Below are 17,145 nucleotides of genomic sequence, written 5' to 3' on the forward strand. Positions count from 1 at the left end.
CAAAAATAGTTAAAATGGCAAATTTTACATTATATATATTTTACCACAATAAAAGAATGCTTTTTAAAATGTTATAAATAGAATAGATTTTAAAAATCATTGGATGGTAGACTATTTGTTTAACAGGATATTCCACAGTCTAATAGCAGTACCCCACAGATTACTTATTGATTTCAAAAGGAAAATAGAGAAATCTGGTCTGCACCACTTAACCAAGTAATCAAATTTAACATAACCAATAATAAGACAAGGTGACATTATGTGTCTCTGGATTATAAAAGTACTTACATAATCATCCTGACCAAAATGTTCAACCTGAATGAATGTACACTTGATCTTATCCAAAAGGCCAAGAAGCAGTTAACTTGAATGTAATCATAAGGAAATGATCAGATATATACAAGTTCAGGGAGACTTTACAAAACTCTTCAACAATGGAATCTTCAATAATATCAATGTCGTAAAATACTACAAAATGTCTGAGCTACTATATTACTAGATTAAAGGACACTGTAGGGATATAACATGTACATGCAATGAACGATCCTTAACTGAATCCTGGATTTTTAAAACACAGCTATCAAGGACAAGATTGGGACTCCCAGACAAACTGAACATGGCCTATATCAGGTGGGGCAAATGTAGGTTTACAGTTATGAGACTAAGCAACAGAACTTGTTCTTGTATTTTTATTTATTAATTATTGTATTATTTTCCATACAAACAACTATATTACATATAGAGTATGATTATTTTATCGTAGTTAGGTAGAAATGTTCTTGTTTTTAGAAGGTGAGATATGAGTTAAAGTATTTAGGGATGAAATGACAATGCCTCAAAAATAATAACACTGTTAGACCTAGAGAATGTTCTGGATTTGGCAGGCAGCATAAATCATTGGCATCTCTGAGAGAATCACTGTAGAAGTGTAGTAATAAGGTTGACCACCACATTACCAAAACTCCACAAATGAGCAGGCAATCAGAGCTTCAAGCCATTGGTTGGAGGAATGCTGGAGGATCAGTAGTGTGAGACTGGAGAGGACAGGAAGACCTAACCATGTTGGTGGGCTGAGAGGTAACAGAAAATAAAAAATTCAATAGAGCATATGAGACATTGGTATCAATAGCACAAAAGAGAAGGTTTACTCAGGAAGGGTGCTCACCACTTATTCTTTACTGAAGCTCAATCAAAAGGTAAGGAACTTAAATTATATAAGTGATCCAGGTTAAACAGAAGGAAGGACTTTCTAGAAGAACACATTCAGTAACTGGTCTTAGAAGGGGAGATTATGGTCAGTTTCAAGGAAGCCCTTCCTATGGGGTACCTGCTAGGGGATAGTCTTGCTGGCCCCATGCATCCTTCTCCAATACTTCAAAGAATGATATACCTCCTTGCTCAAATACAAACATGAGCAGTGGCTTGAGAATTAAAGTCAATTTCTAAAAATGAGTCAGCAATAAACTAGCTTAATAGAGACACAAAACCCAAATCTTAAAAGAAAAAAGTCAGCTGCTTAAAGCAATCCCACATCCATCCCATGAGACTCTCTTTACAGAGACTTCATTTTCCCAACTCATTTCCTCATAAGAAAGCAATCATCTTCCATTGTGCCTACTTTCAGGCTGAATAGATGGTCAACAAGACATAGTGTAATATGCTTTGATTTGCTCTAGGAAATGAAATGCAGTTGAACACCACTATAATTTGTAAAACCAGTTACAAAATTAAACATACAGATGAGTGACACTAGGAAATAGAATTGGTGAATGGAATTAGAGTAGAGCTAAAAATAGCTTCAGGCTGAAGAGACATTGGGGATATCACCTGCTGATGGGGCACTGATGGCCATGGGTAGACTGTCAATTCACCAAAGATGTCCTTTCCATTTAGCTGGGGCCTTTTTATTAAGATTTGTTTAATTAATTTATTTTTTATTAATTAATTTTTGTTACAGATGTTTCTCCATTTTCCCCCACTGATTCCCCCCTCTCCCTCCCTCCCTGCCCTGTCCCCAGTTTGTTGTCCATGTCCACTGTTCATGCATACATGCATATAAGTTCTGTGGTTTATCTCTCCCCCACAACCTCCACTTCTGAGGATTGTCAATCTGTACCCCACTTCCACTTCTCTGGGACTTCCCCTTTCCTCAGACTGTTATGTTCATTATATTCCACAAATAAGTGAGATCATATGATACTTGTCTTTCTCTGTTTGGCTTGTTTCACTTAGGATGATGATTTCCAGGTCCCACCATGTAGTCTGCAAAGGTAAAGAGATCTTTCTTTCTTACAGCTGCGTAGTACTCCATTGTGTATATGTACCAATGCTTTTTTATCCATTCGTCTACTGATGGACCTTTGGGCTGTTCCCAGATCTTAGCTATTGTAAATAGTGCTGCTACAAACATGGGGGTACATATATTCTTTCTGACTGGTGTTTTAGGCTTCTTAAGGTATATTCCTAGAAGTGGGATCACTGGTCAAATGGAAGTTCAATTTTTAATTGTTTGGGGTAAAACCATATTGTTTTCCATAGTGGCTGCACCAGTCTGCATTCCCACCAGCAGTGTACTAGAGTCCCCTTTTCTCCACACCCTCGCCAACACTTGTTGTTTGATGATTTGTTGATGGCAACCATTTGGACAGGTGTGAGGTGATACCTCATTGTTCTCTTAATTTGCATCTCTCTGATGATTAGTGATGTTGAGCATTTCTTCATATGTCTCTTAGCCATTTGTATGTCCTGTTTGGAGAGGTGTCTATTTAGTTCCTCTGCCCATTTTTTAATTGTGGTCTTTGTCTTCCTTTTGTGGAGTTGTATGAGCACTCTATATGTATTGGAAATTAACCCCTTATCTGATAAATCATTGGCAATTATGCTCTCCCATACAGTGGGTAGCCTTTCCGTTTTGATGATTGTATCTTTCGCTGTGCAGAAGCTTTTGAGTTTGATGTAGTCCCATGTGTTCATTTTCTCCTTTGTTTCTATTGCCTTAGGTGATGTATCAGTAAAAATTCTGTTGCGTATGATGTCTGAAATTTTGTTGCCTACAGTCTTGTCTAAGATTTTTATGGATTCATGAGTTACATTTAAGTCTTTTATCCATTTTGAGTTTATTCTCGTGTAGGGTGTAAGTTGATGGTCTAGTTTCATTTTTCTGCAAGTAGCTGTCCAATTTTCCCAGCACCATTTATTAAAGAAGCTGTCCTTACTCCACTATATGCTCTTGCCACCTTTGTCAAATATTAATTGAGCATATTGCCTTGGGTCCATTTCTGGGTTCTCTGTTCTGTTCCACTGGTCTATATGCCTGTTCTTTTTCCAGTACCAGGCTGTTTTGATTACAGTGGCTTTGTAGTATAACCTGAAGTCTGCTATTGTGATCCCTCCAACTTTGTTCTTCCTTTTCAAGATTGCTGTAGCTATTCGAGGCCTTTTTTGGTTCCACACCAATGATGAACTCACAGAAAGAGAAACTAAGAAAACAATCCCATTTACCATTGTGGCAAAAAAAATTAAGATACCTAGGAATAAACTTAACCAAAGAAATAAAGGACCTATTCGCAGAAAACTACAGGTCATTGAAAAAAGAAATAGAGAAAGATATAAAAAAGTGGAAGCACATACCCTGTTCATGGATTGGGAGAATTAACATCATTAAAATGTCCATATTACCCAAAGCAATCTGTAGATTCAACGCAATCCCCATCAAAATACCAACGGCATACTTCACAGAATTAGAACAATTATTTCAAAAGTTCATATTTTTTATTTTTTAAGGATTTTTTCCAAGGAGAAATACATAGGAGGAAGAGGTAGAAATCTGTACTACTATTAGTATTACAGGTATACAAGGTGGACAATCCAAATACATGTAACATGATTCTTGCTGTCATTAACAAGACACATGCAGTTAACAGACTAAGACTAAACCAAGAGGTTATGATTTGTAGAGAATCAGGAAGGGGCCAGAAAAGATGCTGCAGGTACGCACCTAGTGAGTGCCTGCTGCATGCCCAATATGCCACTGAGACGCTCCAACCCCTCAAGACTCCACTGGTCTCCTGGATCTGACTGCGGTGGCCTCCACATGCCCTTCCATCTCACTTCCCACAGGTCTTCCCCACACACACTGAGCAGCCTCCTAGCCTCCTTATTAGTCAAGTTTACCAAAGCAGCTCTTTGCCTCAAGGTCTCCCCACTAGCTGCCCCCTCCACCTGAAAAGGTCTTGTCCTAGATATTTCCATGGGTCACTTCCTCATTTCTTTCACATCTTTGCTCAAATATCACCTTTATATATAAAGGTGACACCCCTTTTGGGGAAGATGAAAATGTTTGGGAATTAGGTAGAGGTAATGGTTGCACAAGAATGTGAATGTACAAAATGCCACTGAATTAACACTAACATGTTATGTGTATTTCACCTCAGTAAAAAAGAAAACAGCACATGTACCCTTTACTCTCCATCCCTCTTAAAACAAACCTTGTTTTTCTTCATACTTACCATTTGACCTAATAGCTATTTGTTTACTGTGTGTCTCCCTGTACTTATATTCTATACAACTCAAATATAAGCACAAAGGATAAGAATTTATTCTGTCCACATTGTATCCCAGTGCCAAGAACAGAGCATGGTGTACTAATGCTCTCATTTGTTGAAAGAACAATGAATGATTTCTCATTTAGTTCTCACACTCTGAAAAGCTGCTGGCTGTTACAGATGAGGAAACGGAGGCCTTCTAGCCCTTTCAGCCTATAGTGTGGGTATGACAGAGTGGAGGGAGACCTCAGTTTACAAAGGAGATGCAACCCTGAAAAGAAAAAAAACAAAACTGGTGAGACACAAATTCCATCTCCCCACTGGTCTACAGTTTACAAGTCAGGGTGGAGACCCCCTCTAGATCCAGGTGGAGTAAGGAAGAGGTTAAGGCAGATGCTGCCTCATTCAGGATTCCAGGTTCTCCAGCACCACAGGGCTCCTTGAGCAGTTCTTTTGGAGACGAAAGAGAAGCATTTTCATAATGTTCATCTTTCTCCTTCTACAAAAACTATCGATTCTCAATAGTGGGCATATTTAACAGAAGCACCCAAGAGGCCTCTGCAATCTCTGTTTCCTTTCTCCACCTCCATCTCCCCAGATTCAATGCACAGTTGGGTTATAGGTAAGGCAGAGGGTGGCTGAGAATCCTGGCCACAGCCAGACAAGCCTGAAGGCCTACCTTGTTTTGCAGCTGCAATTTTCATCTGGTTCTCCAGCATTAATATCTACAGACCAGCTGCTGTGGCTTGGGTTCACCTCACTGAGCCTCAGTCATTTGCAAGGCTGAGACTGTCCCTACCTAGTAGATTAATCATGAGGATAACTGAGAAATTATATGCAAAACACCTAACCCAGGACCAGTCATAAGAAGTAGCTGTGTCTATACACACAGGCATAAATGTGCACATACACACAGATACATTATAGGCCCTTGAACAGTGAGCATTTCACAATAGAAAAGTACAACACTTTGCTCCTGTTTCATAAATTTAATGACAAATTTTAATATATTGAATACACTGAGTTTACAAATAAAAGGAATGACTGGTATTCTTTTTTAAAACTAATGGAATGTTCCCTTTAATTTTTTCCCCCAAGCCGCACAAGTATATCCGCCTTTAATGAGACAGTTGTGCCTACCTGTCAGGCCTAAATAATTGTTGCCAAAAAAAGGGCTACAGTAACTCAAATACAGATATACTGCAGAATCCCTGGAGAGCTTAGTGAAACTATAAGATTTCAAGGAACAGTGTTGAAAGACACTTCCTGATGCTATGCCAGAGATGACTCTCCAGCCAATACCAACCCAGAGCTCAAGACATGGGCACTTTCAGACATTCACACTAGCTCAGGCTCTTGGACAGGCCACCTAACCTCATCTAGGCTTCAGTTCCCCTGTACAGCAGAGCTGAGCAAGACGAACTCAGAACCTACCTGTTCCTAGCTCTGGTCATTTATAGTTACACATCTCCTTCCTTATTGAAGACAGTTTTGGTCCATGCCAGCCAGGGCAGACCCTGCTCAGAGAGAAGTTTTACTCAACTCTAATTTATTTTAACCCTTTCCCCTCCTCACATTCTTTCCTGGTACCATTTATGCTTGGTATGCCCTCTTTTGCTCTCCCTGTAACCAGAACAGCTGGTTTATTCTTTTTCAGGCTACAATTCTTCAAATACTTGAGGAGCTCTGATCTTCTCTGCAGTCTCCCTTTCCCAAATATTTAAAATATGACCTCTCATTACCTTCACTGAGAAGATGCCAGACCCAGGAAGACTGACAGCAGCCTTTTTTCTTCCTTGTGGCTATCTCTCTGTCTGCCATCAGCTTCTTATCCTGGGGACCCTTCCAAGTGACAGCCTTTCCAAAGCCAAAAGGCTGAAGGTGCCTACCTTCATCTTCAGGGCTCCTAAACATGTCCTTCTAAAACAGGTAGTGGATAGGATGGACTCTGTAGTTGCTAAAAACAAAATTCATCTGATAATCCCTAAGGAGAGAGACATCAGGGTTCCTAGCAGCAGTTACACAGGCAAAAATCAACCTCTGCTGAAAACCAGTTAGGGTGAGCACACAGGATTAGGGTGAGCACACAGGATTTTCACTTTGGCAGTTGAGCTGCTTGAAGCAGACTGCTTTGGAGAGGAAACATCAGGAAGAATGTTCCTGGACAGGCTGGGGTCTTTGCCCCAGCTCTCTCCTCTGCCAATAGCCAGCACCATAGAAAGAGCTCCAATAAGAGGAGTGCCCCTGGGTGTCCTGGAATAGATGTTCACAGGGCAGTTTGAACACACCCCATAGACTGAATACCTGGCTTAGGAAGTGGAGGAAAGGATATGCTGACTGGAAGCCAGGTGCTGGCACCATCTCCAAGAGGGAATAAATGCTTACTGAGGACCTACACCATGCAAAGCACTGAGCAAGGTACTTTGAATATGTTTATACTCTGTCCTTCCACAATCCTGTAAAGTAGGTATTACTGTCCCCATTTTACATATGGAGAAACCAATGCCCAGGCCACATAAATTGTTTAAGAATTTTTGGGATTTTTCTACCACTTACTACCTCCCCCTTAGGGAAGTTCAGACTATGACTGAAAGAACTTGAGCTCTATCTGCTGAGACTATTGTACGGACTAATGAAATAGGTTACTTTCTTTCTACCAGTAAACCAAAGATTAAAGACCAAGGCCACAGGAATTTCTGTGCTGCTGTGAACTCTTTAAAGCACATGGATAATTCTAATAGGATTCCCCCACTACACCTAGAATTTGTACACCACCTTCAATACATATTTTCCCAATAAAGGCTCCAGGCTGGCAATCCCTGTCCTCCCTATCCCCTCAGGAAAGCAGCCCCTAGTGAGCTTCTTGGATGGTACCAACATCCAGTGGGGCTTGGTGTCTGTGCCACCAAAAGATTCATGCTCAAGTGTCATAGCCCACAGAGCAGAAAGAACAAAGCCTGTACACAATCTTAGCCCACTGCTGTGGAAAGACAGTCTAGGAAGGCTCTGGGACATGTGCCTGTAGGCCAAAAGAAGGTGGGAGAGGCAGGGGTGATGTGGTGAAGATGAAGACAGAAAAAAGAGGTAGAAGTCTGCTGATGCCTAACTGGGAGAAGACTATCAAGGGCCTGATAAGGGTGAGACAATTTAGTAAGCTCTCCTAGAAGTTGTTTCCTCATCCAATGATTACTCAGGACCTACCGCAATCCAAGGCTCTGCAAGCAGAGCTATGGCAGGCATGGCGCTAAGGTAGGCATTCGGGCAGGCTGCAGCATACTCATCGAAATATCATTAGGATGATTTGCACAAGGCCATGAATCCTTGCACAACCTTCCTCTCCTCCTCTCCAGCAGGGGTCCTATTGCCAAGACCTTGGCTTCTCAGCAGAAACAGGCAAGAAAGTCTGTGTTTTGACACCAACTTCAGGTTCCTTAAACCCAACAGCTGTTTGCCATGGGAACTTAAAATCACCACTATGTTAGTTGATTTCTCCATGCCCCTTCTCCAGGTCTTGAAAAATCTCTTTGGCTGCCAAAACTATGGCAGTCCATCCACCCACAGCAAAGTCAGAATCTGCTTGTTTTGCAAAAGAGTCAAAGGGCAAAGAAAAGGCGCGAGCATCAGTTCCAGCAGGAATCTTCCTATCTTTCCTCCCATGTAAAGAAGACCACAAACTCAGCTCTTAATTTGGCTTTAACCTCAGGTGTTTGTCAAAGAGAAGCAATGTGATTTACCAACTCTGGGAAGAAAGTAACCTGTGGCTGAGGAGTGAATGCCCTAGCCCACCCAACCCAGCCCATCCTAAAACCCCAACATTTCTCATTCTTCATCTACTCCCAACTGTTCCTCCTCTATATTTTCGGCATCCAAGTCAAGCCATCAGCAACTTTCTGAATGAGAAGTAGAATACCACAGGAGAGGAAGGGAGTCCCTCACTCCCTACACCCACCTCAGACAGCCCACTGATGGGGCTGGAGGGCAGAGTGCCTCCCACTGGGCAGCATCACCCAGTAACCTGCACCAGTTCCCAGGGCAGCCACAACAAAGGGAGGCCTCAAAGGACAGACAAAGGCAAAAGCCTAGATCTCCCAACAAAAGGTGAAGGGGGTAGTGGGAGATCCAGCCCAGAATAATGGGCCTTTCAAGCATTCTCAGCTAGATCCTGGCCCTTAAATGGAGCACATCAGAAGGGGACCTGCCCCACTTGCTGGCTAGAGACCCGCTCCTAGGACTCCTGTCCTCCCAGCCAAAGGCTGGCCCAGGACTGCCACCTAGAGGGCAATACAGGAAGAGGCTCCAGGACAACCGAGCCTCAGATTTCATTCAGAAAGCACAGTGGTTTTCTGGTTGAGGTAACAACCAAAATCATTACCACACAGTTCCCAGGGACCAGTTACAAGAAGAAAGGTGGGAAGGAGTCAGCTGATTTCTTCCCCACCATTCATAAACCTGAACAAGCAACACCTGCCCCAGAGCCTTCCCCCAGAGAGCACAAGTAATGCAATAGGAAGGTACACAGCAACACATTGACCCCCTCCTCCCAGAAACACAGGATCTGAGCTCTGGTCTTTACCATAAGATTCTGGTCCAAAACTCGATGTAAAGTCCTTGGAACAGAAAATCCTTTATATGGCCATCAAATAAGTGAGTTGGGCAGAGTAAGCCTTGGTGGGGGAGGGCCTGGTAAATAGCAGACAGTTATACAGATATATGGGACCTGTGTACAACCATGAGGATGTTTACTGAGTCCTACTGTGTGTCAAACACTCTCTAAGCATTTTACATACATTATCACAAGAAATCCTTGTGGCAATGAAGGAAACAGGCAAAACTGTCATCCCCGTTTAACATAAGGAACAACTGAAAGGTGCAGGGAGCACAGCTAAGAAGCAAGATTTGATCCCAGTCAATCTGGCCCCTGAGTCCAGGCTATGCCAATGCCTCTAATTCCAGCTGCTGGACATAACAAAAAACTCCCTACCTTAAAATTGAAAAAACTCAGGTCTGTTCTGACCAGGGAATCCAGCAAAGGAACAGAATCCTATTACTCTAGAGGAGCAGAGACAAGAATCAAGTTAGGCAATGCAGCAAATTCTTCTTAGGGAGAAAAAGCAAGTATGTTCAAAGAAGAGCTATCAGAGGCCAGGAGGAAAACAGCTCCCCGGAGGTCCTGCCAGGCGGCACAAAAGATAAAATACACATTCTCTTTCTCCATCCCTGGTGGTGACTCTAGGAAAAACTAGAGGGCAAGATAGATAAGATTGCCCTCCTCTACACAATCTCTTTCTCCCATGCTTCCAGAGCCTCTAGAGGTCAAGAGGGTCATACTGGGGTCAGCATAGAGCACCAACTGACTGCCCTCTGTCAGCTGCATTTTCCCATGGAGGAGGCCAAGGCTGCCTCTGACAGTACCCTCAGTCCCCAGAGGAATTTCACAGATTCCTCATTATCCTGGGAGGACTGCCTGCCCACCTGTTAGAAGAACTTTTTGTTTATGGTGACAGATGGGGCAGTACTAAATGGGTTGCCTTTAACTGGAATGCAGAAAGTTCAGGCTCACTGCAAAGGGAGTTAGCATTAAAGCTGGGTGAGTCTGCTCACTCAGGTGAGGGCTTGGTGTGAAGCTGGGGAGACTGACCCAGGACCTCACACTCCAGAGGCAGTAATGTTCAACCAGGGCCAGACCCTCCAATAAATCTCCAACACCAGTGGCCAGGCCAGCTGGGACCCCCCAGTCCTCTTCTTCCTGATCCAACTTCCAGGAGAGAGTCCCCAGTCCTGGAGGATTTCTCCTCTCTCACTCCATCTGATCCACTGAAAAACACCATTGTTCTGTGAGGTCTGGCCAGGGCCCAACTGTGGACAGATGGTCGGGAAAGAGCCATCTGCCTTGCCACATTCAGCATCCTGACAGATCATCTTTAAAACAACAGAGACACCTGTCTGAGGTTTCAGTGAAAGATCTCAAGGCCAGCTGCCTAGAAGGCCGGCTGACCACTAGAAAGGAAAAGTCAAAGACAACTCAACTCTGCAGGAACATCCCCCTTTGCTACTCAAAACCACCTCCCATGAATGAGTGGACCCAACAGCATTATCTCTTCTCTAGGGACCTTTATTGCTAAATGTAGAGAACTGTTGCCCTGGCCAGTTTGGCTCAGTGGTTGAGTGTCAGCCTGCAGACCAGAGAGTCCCGGGTTTGGTTCCTGCTAGAGGCACGTACCATAAATAAATAAATAAATAAATAAATAAATAAATAAATAAAACTGAGCAGTTATCACAACTGCAAAAATAGTTTGTAAATGACTGAAGCACATGTTTAGGAATAAGACAGGCTCTGTTCAAGACAGTCTCAGTTGGAGGTACTAAAGGCATCAGGAGAGACTGTCCAAGCAGCACCTAGAAATGCAAAGCGCTGAACAGAGGTCCGGCCAAAGGTATATGGGGGGGGGCAGTCTTTGAAAGAGAACAAGGAGGCAACAGACAATAGTGGCAGATTTCCAACTGTCCCCTAACACCTATCCTTCCCTTCCTCTAGTGTAACAGTGTTTCTGCAGGGCACCCAGCTAGACTACATTTCTTAAGCAACCTGTAGCTAGATGTGGACATGTGACTGCCTTCTGGCAATAGGCTGTGGCCAGAAATGGTGTTCAGGTCCTACACTTAAATGACTGAGTGGGTGTGAGCTCACTTGGCCTCTTCCCTTTCCCACAGGCTGGGAACTGAGAGAAATGGAGCAACCACCTCGAACTCAGAGCTGCTGAGGCTGGCAGAGCCCCCACCCTGTCCTACACTACCCACCCACCTCTAGACTGTTACATAAAAGAGGAATAGATGTATCTGGGGGCCTCTTTGTTACAGTAGCTCAGTCCCTGTCCTGATACTAGGACCATGGGTAGATAGCACATCCACTTGAGTGGGAGAGGCCAGAAGAGCAGAGATGGTCCATTCCCCTAGGTATCCCCTTGTCAGCAAAGAACATCTGGCTCCATCCAGAAGTCCAAAAGTCATGCACAACACTTCCTTCCCCCTCATCCCACATACCCTCACTTGTTCATTCATTCTCTGTGCCATTCTCCCCACCTACATGGTCACTGTTCTTTGTCTGGGTCACCATAACAACTTCACTGGGACTCCTGAGTGGCTTCCCATTGATCTCCCTGCCTCTATTCTCATCCACTCTCAGCCACCCTGTCCAGAACCTTTATGAAAACCTTTCACAGGCTCCTTCCTGCACCTGACCCAAACCTCCCTAATGCCTATTAAGTCCCTTCACAATCAGCCCCTATGCTCTTGTGCTAACTAACACCCATTGCCTGCAGTTCCTCTAACTCGCTGAGCTCCCTCCTACCCCAGAGCCTGTGACCATGCTCTTCCTTCTGATCACAGGTTCCTCCTCTCAGTTTTCTGTTTAATTCCACTTTTCCTCTAGGTCTTAGCTCACATGTCTGTTCTTCAGAGAAGCCTTTGCTGACCTCCATCTAAATTAGGTCCCTACTGTCTCTCTCTTTCTAAATACTTTGTTCTTTATCAGCATCATACTTATCTCAGTTTGTAATTAAATAATATTTACTTGTTAATGTCTGTCTCTCCTAATGGGCCAAAACATGTCACTTCTGTGCACCAGCGATCGTGCCCCTTGGTAACTGTTAAGTGGATAAAGCATGCAGAAAGGGAGGCACAGAGGTTGACAAAAGTGAGAGTCCAAAGACAGAGCAGCTCCTTAGTGTCGAATACCCCATGGAGGAAACATGAAGAAGGAAAGTTGTCAGATTTTTTGGGAAAAAGGTGGTGGTTTTTGAAAAGAAAGTATTAATGGAAGCGATGGTCAAATTGTAAAAAGTTTGAGAAGTGAGATTATGATTTTACCACTATGATTTTAAAACACTACAATTAAGGAAAAACCCAAGTTGCAACTAGAGAAGCTGCTGGAAAATGTGCACTGGTTTTAGACCAGGAGGTCCTGAGAGTGGGGAATGGGAGGAAAAGAGGGTAAGCTCCAGTGGGACAGAAAGGGCTAGATCCATTCCAGCAGCAGATAAGGCATCTTTGAAGAACATGGAGAAGGGAGGGTGGCGAGGCAAGGACAGAGAAAGCTGAGTGGGAGCTAAACAAGTCAGTGTAGACAGGGCATGGGATGGATGCAGTGGTAATCCCACAAGAGCTGGCTGGAAAAGAGTGACAAGAGGAATGAGCCAGAAGCAAGGAGGAAGTTCGAACCCATGACCCTTCAGCCTGGTGTGTTACTTCCTCTTGTGGCCCTCAGGAGCCTAAACCCAGATGCTGAGAAAGCAAACAGTGATGTTTGCCCACGGCTGAAATCTGGCAAAGTGGAAAGGGAAGGAGGGAAGGGAAAGAGAGTGTAGGCTGTAACTAGCTGTCAGTACAGTTTCTGCAGGGCAGGGAGGTGCTTGGGACCAGGAGACCCAAAGAGGGTGAAGATAAGTGTTCAGGGGGAGTGAGGACAGAGAAGAGTTTAAAAAATAAGAGTCTAATTTAAAATGAACCAAAAGAACAACAGCCATACTAGAGGGAAGACTGGGAAACATATTAGCTTTAGGCCTCACTAAGAAAATGTTTAATGATTTTTGTTGAGGACCTACTACAGTGCAGACATTTTCCTAGACACTGAAATACTGTCTCATTTAAACCCATACTAAGCCTATGGCCTGCATGCATTTTTACTTCTCATTTACAGCTGGGGAAACTGAAGATGCACGATGATAACAACATGGTAATCAGTAGAGAGTGGTGAACACAAGCCTCTCTACAACACCTATAGGACCACCCTTGACCATATCAAGACCCAATATTCTAAGTCATTCTTCTCCTGAGTTTTAGACTCCAATCAGAAAAACTGAACCATCATTAGCAGCTCTTGAGGAGGAATAAGGAGATGAGATGAAAGGGAAAAAAGGAATGGCTCCAAAGCTTCAAACATCTCAAAAGAGAAGCCGGTGGTCCCAAGAGCCCTATGCAGTCATAAAGGAGCTTCCCCCTGGGCTGGGACCAGGATGAGAAATTCAGGGTGAGACAATCAAGACTAAGGTAAAGGTTCTCCTGGTCCCCCTGAGCCACCTTGAGACCCTACAATGCACCCCAACCAAGGCCAGCTCAGTCCTCCTATCAGGACCAGCAGAGCATCACTCAAGCAGCAGTGATTTAAATAAGAAATCCTGAGGCAGCAAAACCCACTGCTGGGAATGAAGATTAAGGAAGCACTACAGAAAATCAAGAAGGGAAAAAGAAAAAAAAGAAGAAAGGAAACCTGACATATACCCAGCTTCCTAGAGTTAACAGTCTTACTCATTTCTCCTCAGAAACCTCTTCAGAAGAAGTTAATCACACAATATGCTATCGAAAGCACCAGCCAGCACAGCTGCTTGAAATTCTATACATGTTCCCTGGCTACGTATTTCTATTAATGCCCAGTATGTATCAGCATAAAGATAAGGTGCCAACATCATGTCCCATTAGTCAACTAGAGAATGGGCCCCATGTTCCACATTGTCTGACACTTGGGAACCCCAAGAACAGAGAGTCTTGAGCAGATCCTGCCCTGCGCTCACTGACACACCTATTACGCTGGCCAGCAAGGGTGGAGATGCAGAAGAGAGAAGTGGGGGCCACGGCATGGCAGAGGGCTGGGCTGTGAGTAAAACCCACATAGGGCTGTGTGTTGGGAAAGGGTACAAGAGAGAGCAGAGTCAGCATAATAACAGGAGAATGAGTGACTGACTGTCCTGTAGCTGGGTGAGGCTAATGTGGGAGTGGAGGTGGGGGTGAGTTAGAGGCGAGCCAACGAGCTCCAGAGAACCCCTTCATGGAGACTCCTTCCCAGTAGCTAGTCCCATTGATGTCAGAGCTCTGCTGCTCAAGTGTAAATCACATAAAAGCCTTGCACACAGAGCTGCTCTGCTAGGCTCTCCCCCTTAGCTGCTCCCCCCACCCCCACTCCAGTCCCAGCAAAAAGCAAAGCACCAGAATCCCGCAGAGAAATCCTGCTGGACTCAGCAAGTCTAGGATGAAGGAACTGCTGCCAAGAGTTGGGGTGCCCTGAGTCCACTAAGAATGTGTGCAAGTGAGCTCTTCCCTCAGCCTCACAAGAGCCCAGGACTCACAAAAACACTCCAATCTGGGCCTCCAGGAGAACACAATCCAGGACAGTGCAGGCACCAGAGCAGCAGCACCTCCTCTCCACCTCAAATTAACCTTGAGAGTCAGGAGATAATGCCCAGTAGGACTTGGATTGTCAGCTTCACGATAAAGGAGCACAAGGTTAAGAGGGATGATGCTGCACATGCTGTTAATAATACTAGCTCAGGTGAAGGAAAGCCGGGACTCAGTAACAGCCATCATGCCTGCCCTCAATGTCCTGTCCCTTCTCCACCATGATAAAAAAATAAAAACAGTCCCTTCTTTTTTTTGGTGCATGCCCCTAGTGAGAACCAAAACCAGGACTCTCTGGTCCACAGGCCGATGCTCCAACCACTGCGCCAAACCGGCCAGGGCCCTTCTTCCACTTTTTAGATGAAGGTTAGTCACCTGTTCAGCTTCTCTTGCCCTGCATTTGGGGGGAGCTGCCACAATGCCAAGAAAAGAATGAACTAGCTGTCTTCCATCTTTCAGACAGCACACTGGATATTCTGCTTACATCACGTCATTGGAGCATCCTAACAATTCCAGCTGTTTGCCATTTGACACATGAGAAAACTGAGGCTCACAGAGGTTAAGTAATGTATCCAGTGCCACGAAGACAGTAATTGGTGAATCTAACAGGTCCCAAAGTGGGGCTTCTTCTAGTGCCATGCTACAGAAGAAGCCTGCTTGCCACCTGACCAGCATCCAGCCCCTTCTCCATTAATAACACAACCCTAATTGTTTGGGGGGCCATCAAGTGACCAGCTAAAATTACTCACTATCCTTTTTCAGCCAGAGGTGACCCTGTGACACAGTTCTGTTAGTAAGAGACCCTGGGGAAGGTGATCCACCCACATAAAATAGTAAAACTTCACTAAGGAAAAGGTTTTGGCCCTTCCTTCTTCCAGACTAGAAAACTGACATGATGCCTAGAGGCATAGTAGCCACCCTGCAGCCCTGAGAAGAGCCACACTGAGGATGGTGGGTCAAAACGAAAGGAGGGCGATAATGGATCTGTCCTGATGCAGTGAGCTACCACACCTGCTGGGGCTATCTGCCCCAGATTTCTTGTTTTCCTGTGATGAACAACCCCTACTGTTTCAGCCACAGCCACCTGGTCTGCCATTATAGCCCAAACTGCTCCTGATTGGCACACATTTTGCTCTACCTGAGAGCAATCATCTTGGCACCCAGAAATGGGAGATAAGGACCTAGCTCAGCCACTGAGTAGACTCAGAAGTGAAAGAAAAAAATTTGACACTTTTCTCCTGTCCCACTTATTGTGTTTGCCAACCAAATAATCCCTTTCCAGTTCTTCACCATGCCAGCATCTACTCAAGACGGCAAACACATTCTATTAAACTGAAAAATCTAAAACACTTTTTCACAAAAAGAAAAAGGCAGGCCCTGGTTGGTTTGGTTCAGCTGTTAGAGCGTCGGCCTGTGGTCCAGAGAGACCCAGGTTCGGTTCCCACTAAGGGCACGTACCTCGGTTGCAGTTTGTCCCCGGCCCTGGTTGGGTTGTGGGGGTGGCAACCACTCAATGTGTCCCTTTCACATCGATGTCTCTCTCTCTCTCTCTCTCTCTCTCTCTGTCTCTCTCTCTCTCTCTCCCCCCCCCTTCCACTCTATCTGAACAAAAAACAAACAAACAAACAAAAAAGATGTCCTCAGGTGAGGATAAAAAAAGAAAAAGAAAAAGATGATAGTTCCTCAAAGACTATGTGAACAGACCACATAAATAAACTTAAAATAAACCATCTCCTCTCTCCCAGTCCTGCTAACATCCTAGAGGCACGCATGAAAGGCATCAGGCCCCAGCCCAATTTCACTCAAGTAGGACAGAAAAGGAAAATATATTGCTGCCAAGATCACTGAGGGCTATAGGATCAGCCCCACTTGATCCACAGGCATGAACAGAATGACAGGGGTAGTGAGCAGTATTATCCCAAAGAAAAGGAATGGAATGGGTGCAGAGCAGGCACTGATAGCAGGTACTGCTTTCAGATGGCCTGCATCCTCTAAAAGGCCAGGACCGCAGCACATACCATCGGACTCCAGCTATGAGGATGGCCCCAGTTCTGAAGTCATGTTTCCCTACAATTTTAGGCTTACACACAGCTGCACAAGGAGTTACTCAAAACACAAACACCCCAACCTCTCAAAGGTCTTAGGTCAGTAAGGTGCCACCTGCTGCTTTAGATGCCTCTGGCAGCTGGCTCAGGTCATCCCCCCTCTGCTGGTGGATTTTTGCAATGAAGTCTACAGCTCAGATCACTTGGAACCATCAGGCACACAGAGGCCAAGGAGCCTGGCTGAGGTCAGCAGCTGAGTCCCCCAAGAGGCTTAAGAGAAAGGATTTCTTTCAGTCTCTCCAGATCCCAGCCCTAGCTGTCAGCCTCTTTAGCTCATCCCTTGTGCTATCAGACATTTTGGTAGAAATGTGATCTGCTAATTAGAAACA

General features: G+C 44.5%; 1 protein-coding gene across 6 annotated transcripts in view; it reads right to left on the reverse strand.

Moving 5' to 3' along the window:
* Positions 1–17,145, reverse strand: part of CHCHD6 (coiled-coil-helix-coiled-coil-helix domain containing 6) — a 181,792-nt gene that overhangs the window by 108,931 nt on the left and 55,716 nt on the right. Inside the window, exon 5 of one of the 6 annotated variants that reach the window (XM_036245364.1) lies at positions 4,438–4,815. The exons of the other annotated variants lie outside the window; for them this stretch is intronic. Within the exon in view, the coding sequence (XP_036101257.1) occupies positions 4,792–4,815 (24 nt within the window). The 3' untranslated portion in view covers positions 4,438–4,791. Of the gene's footprint in view, positions 1–4,437; positions 4,816–17,145 lie in introns of those variants that run through there. 6 annotated transcript variants of the gene reach the window in all.

The sequence above is a fragment of the Molossus molossus genome, unplaced genomic scaffold (assembly GCF_014108415.1).
Source record: "Molossus molossus isolate mMolMol1 unplaced genomic scaffold, mMolMol1.p scaffold_m16_p_6, whole genome shotgun sequence".
Taxonomy (NCBI): Eukaryota; Metazoa; Chordata; class Mammalia; order Chiroptera; family Molossidae; genus Molossus; species Molossus molossus.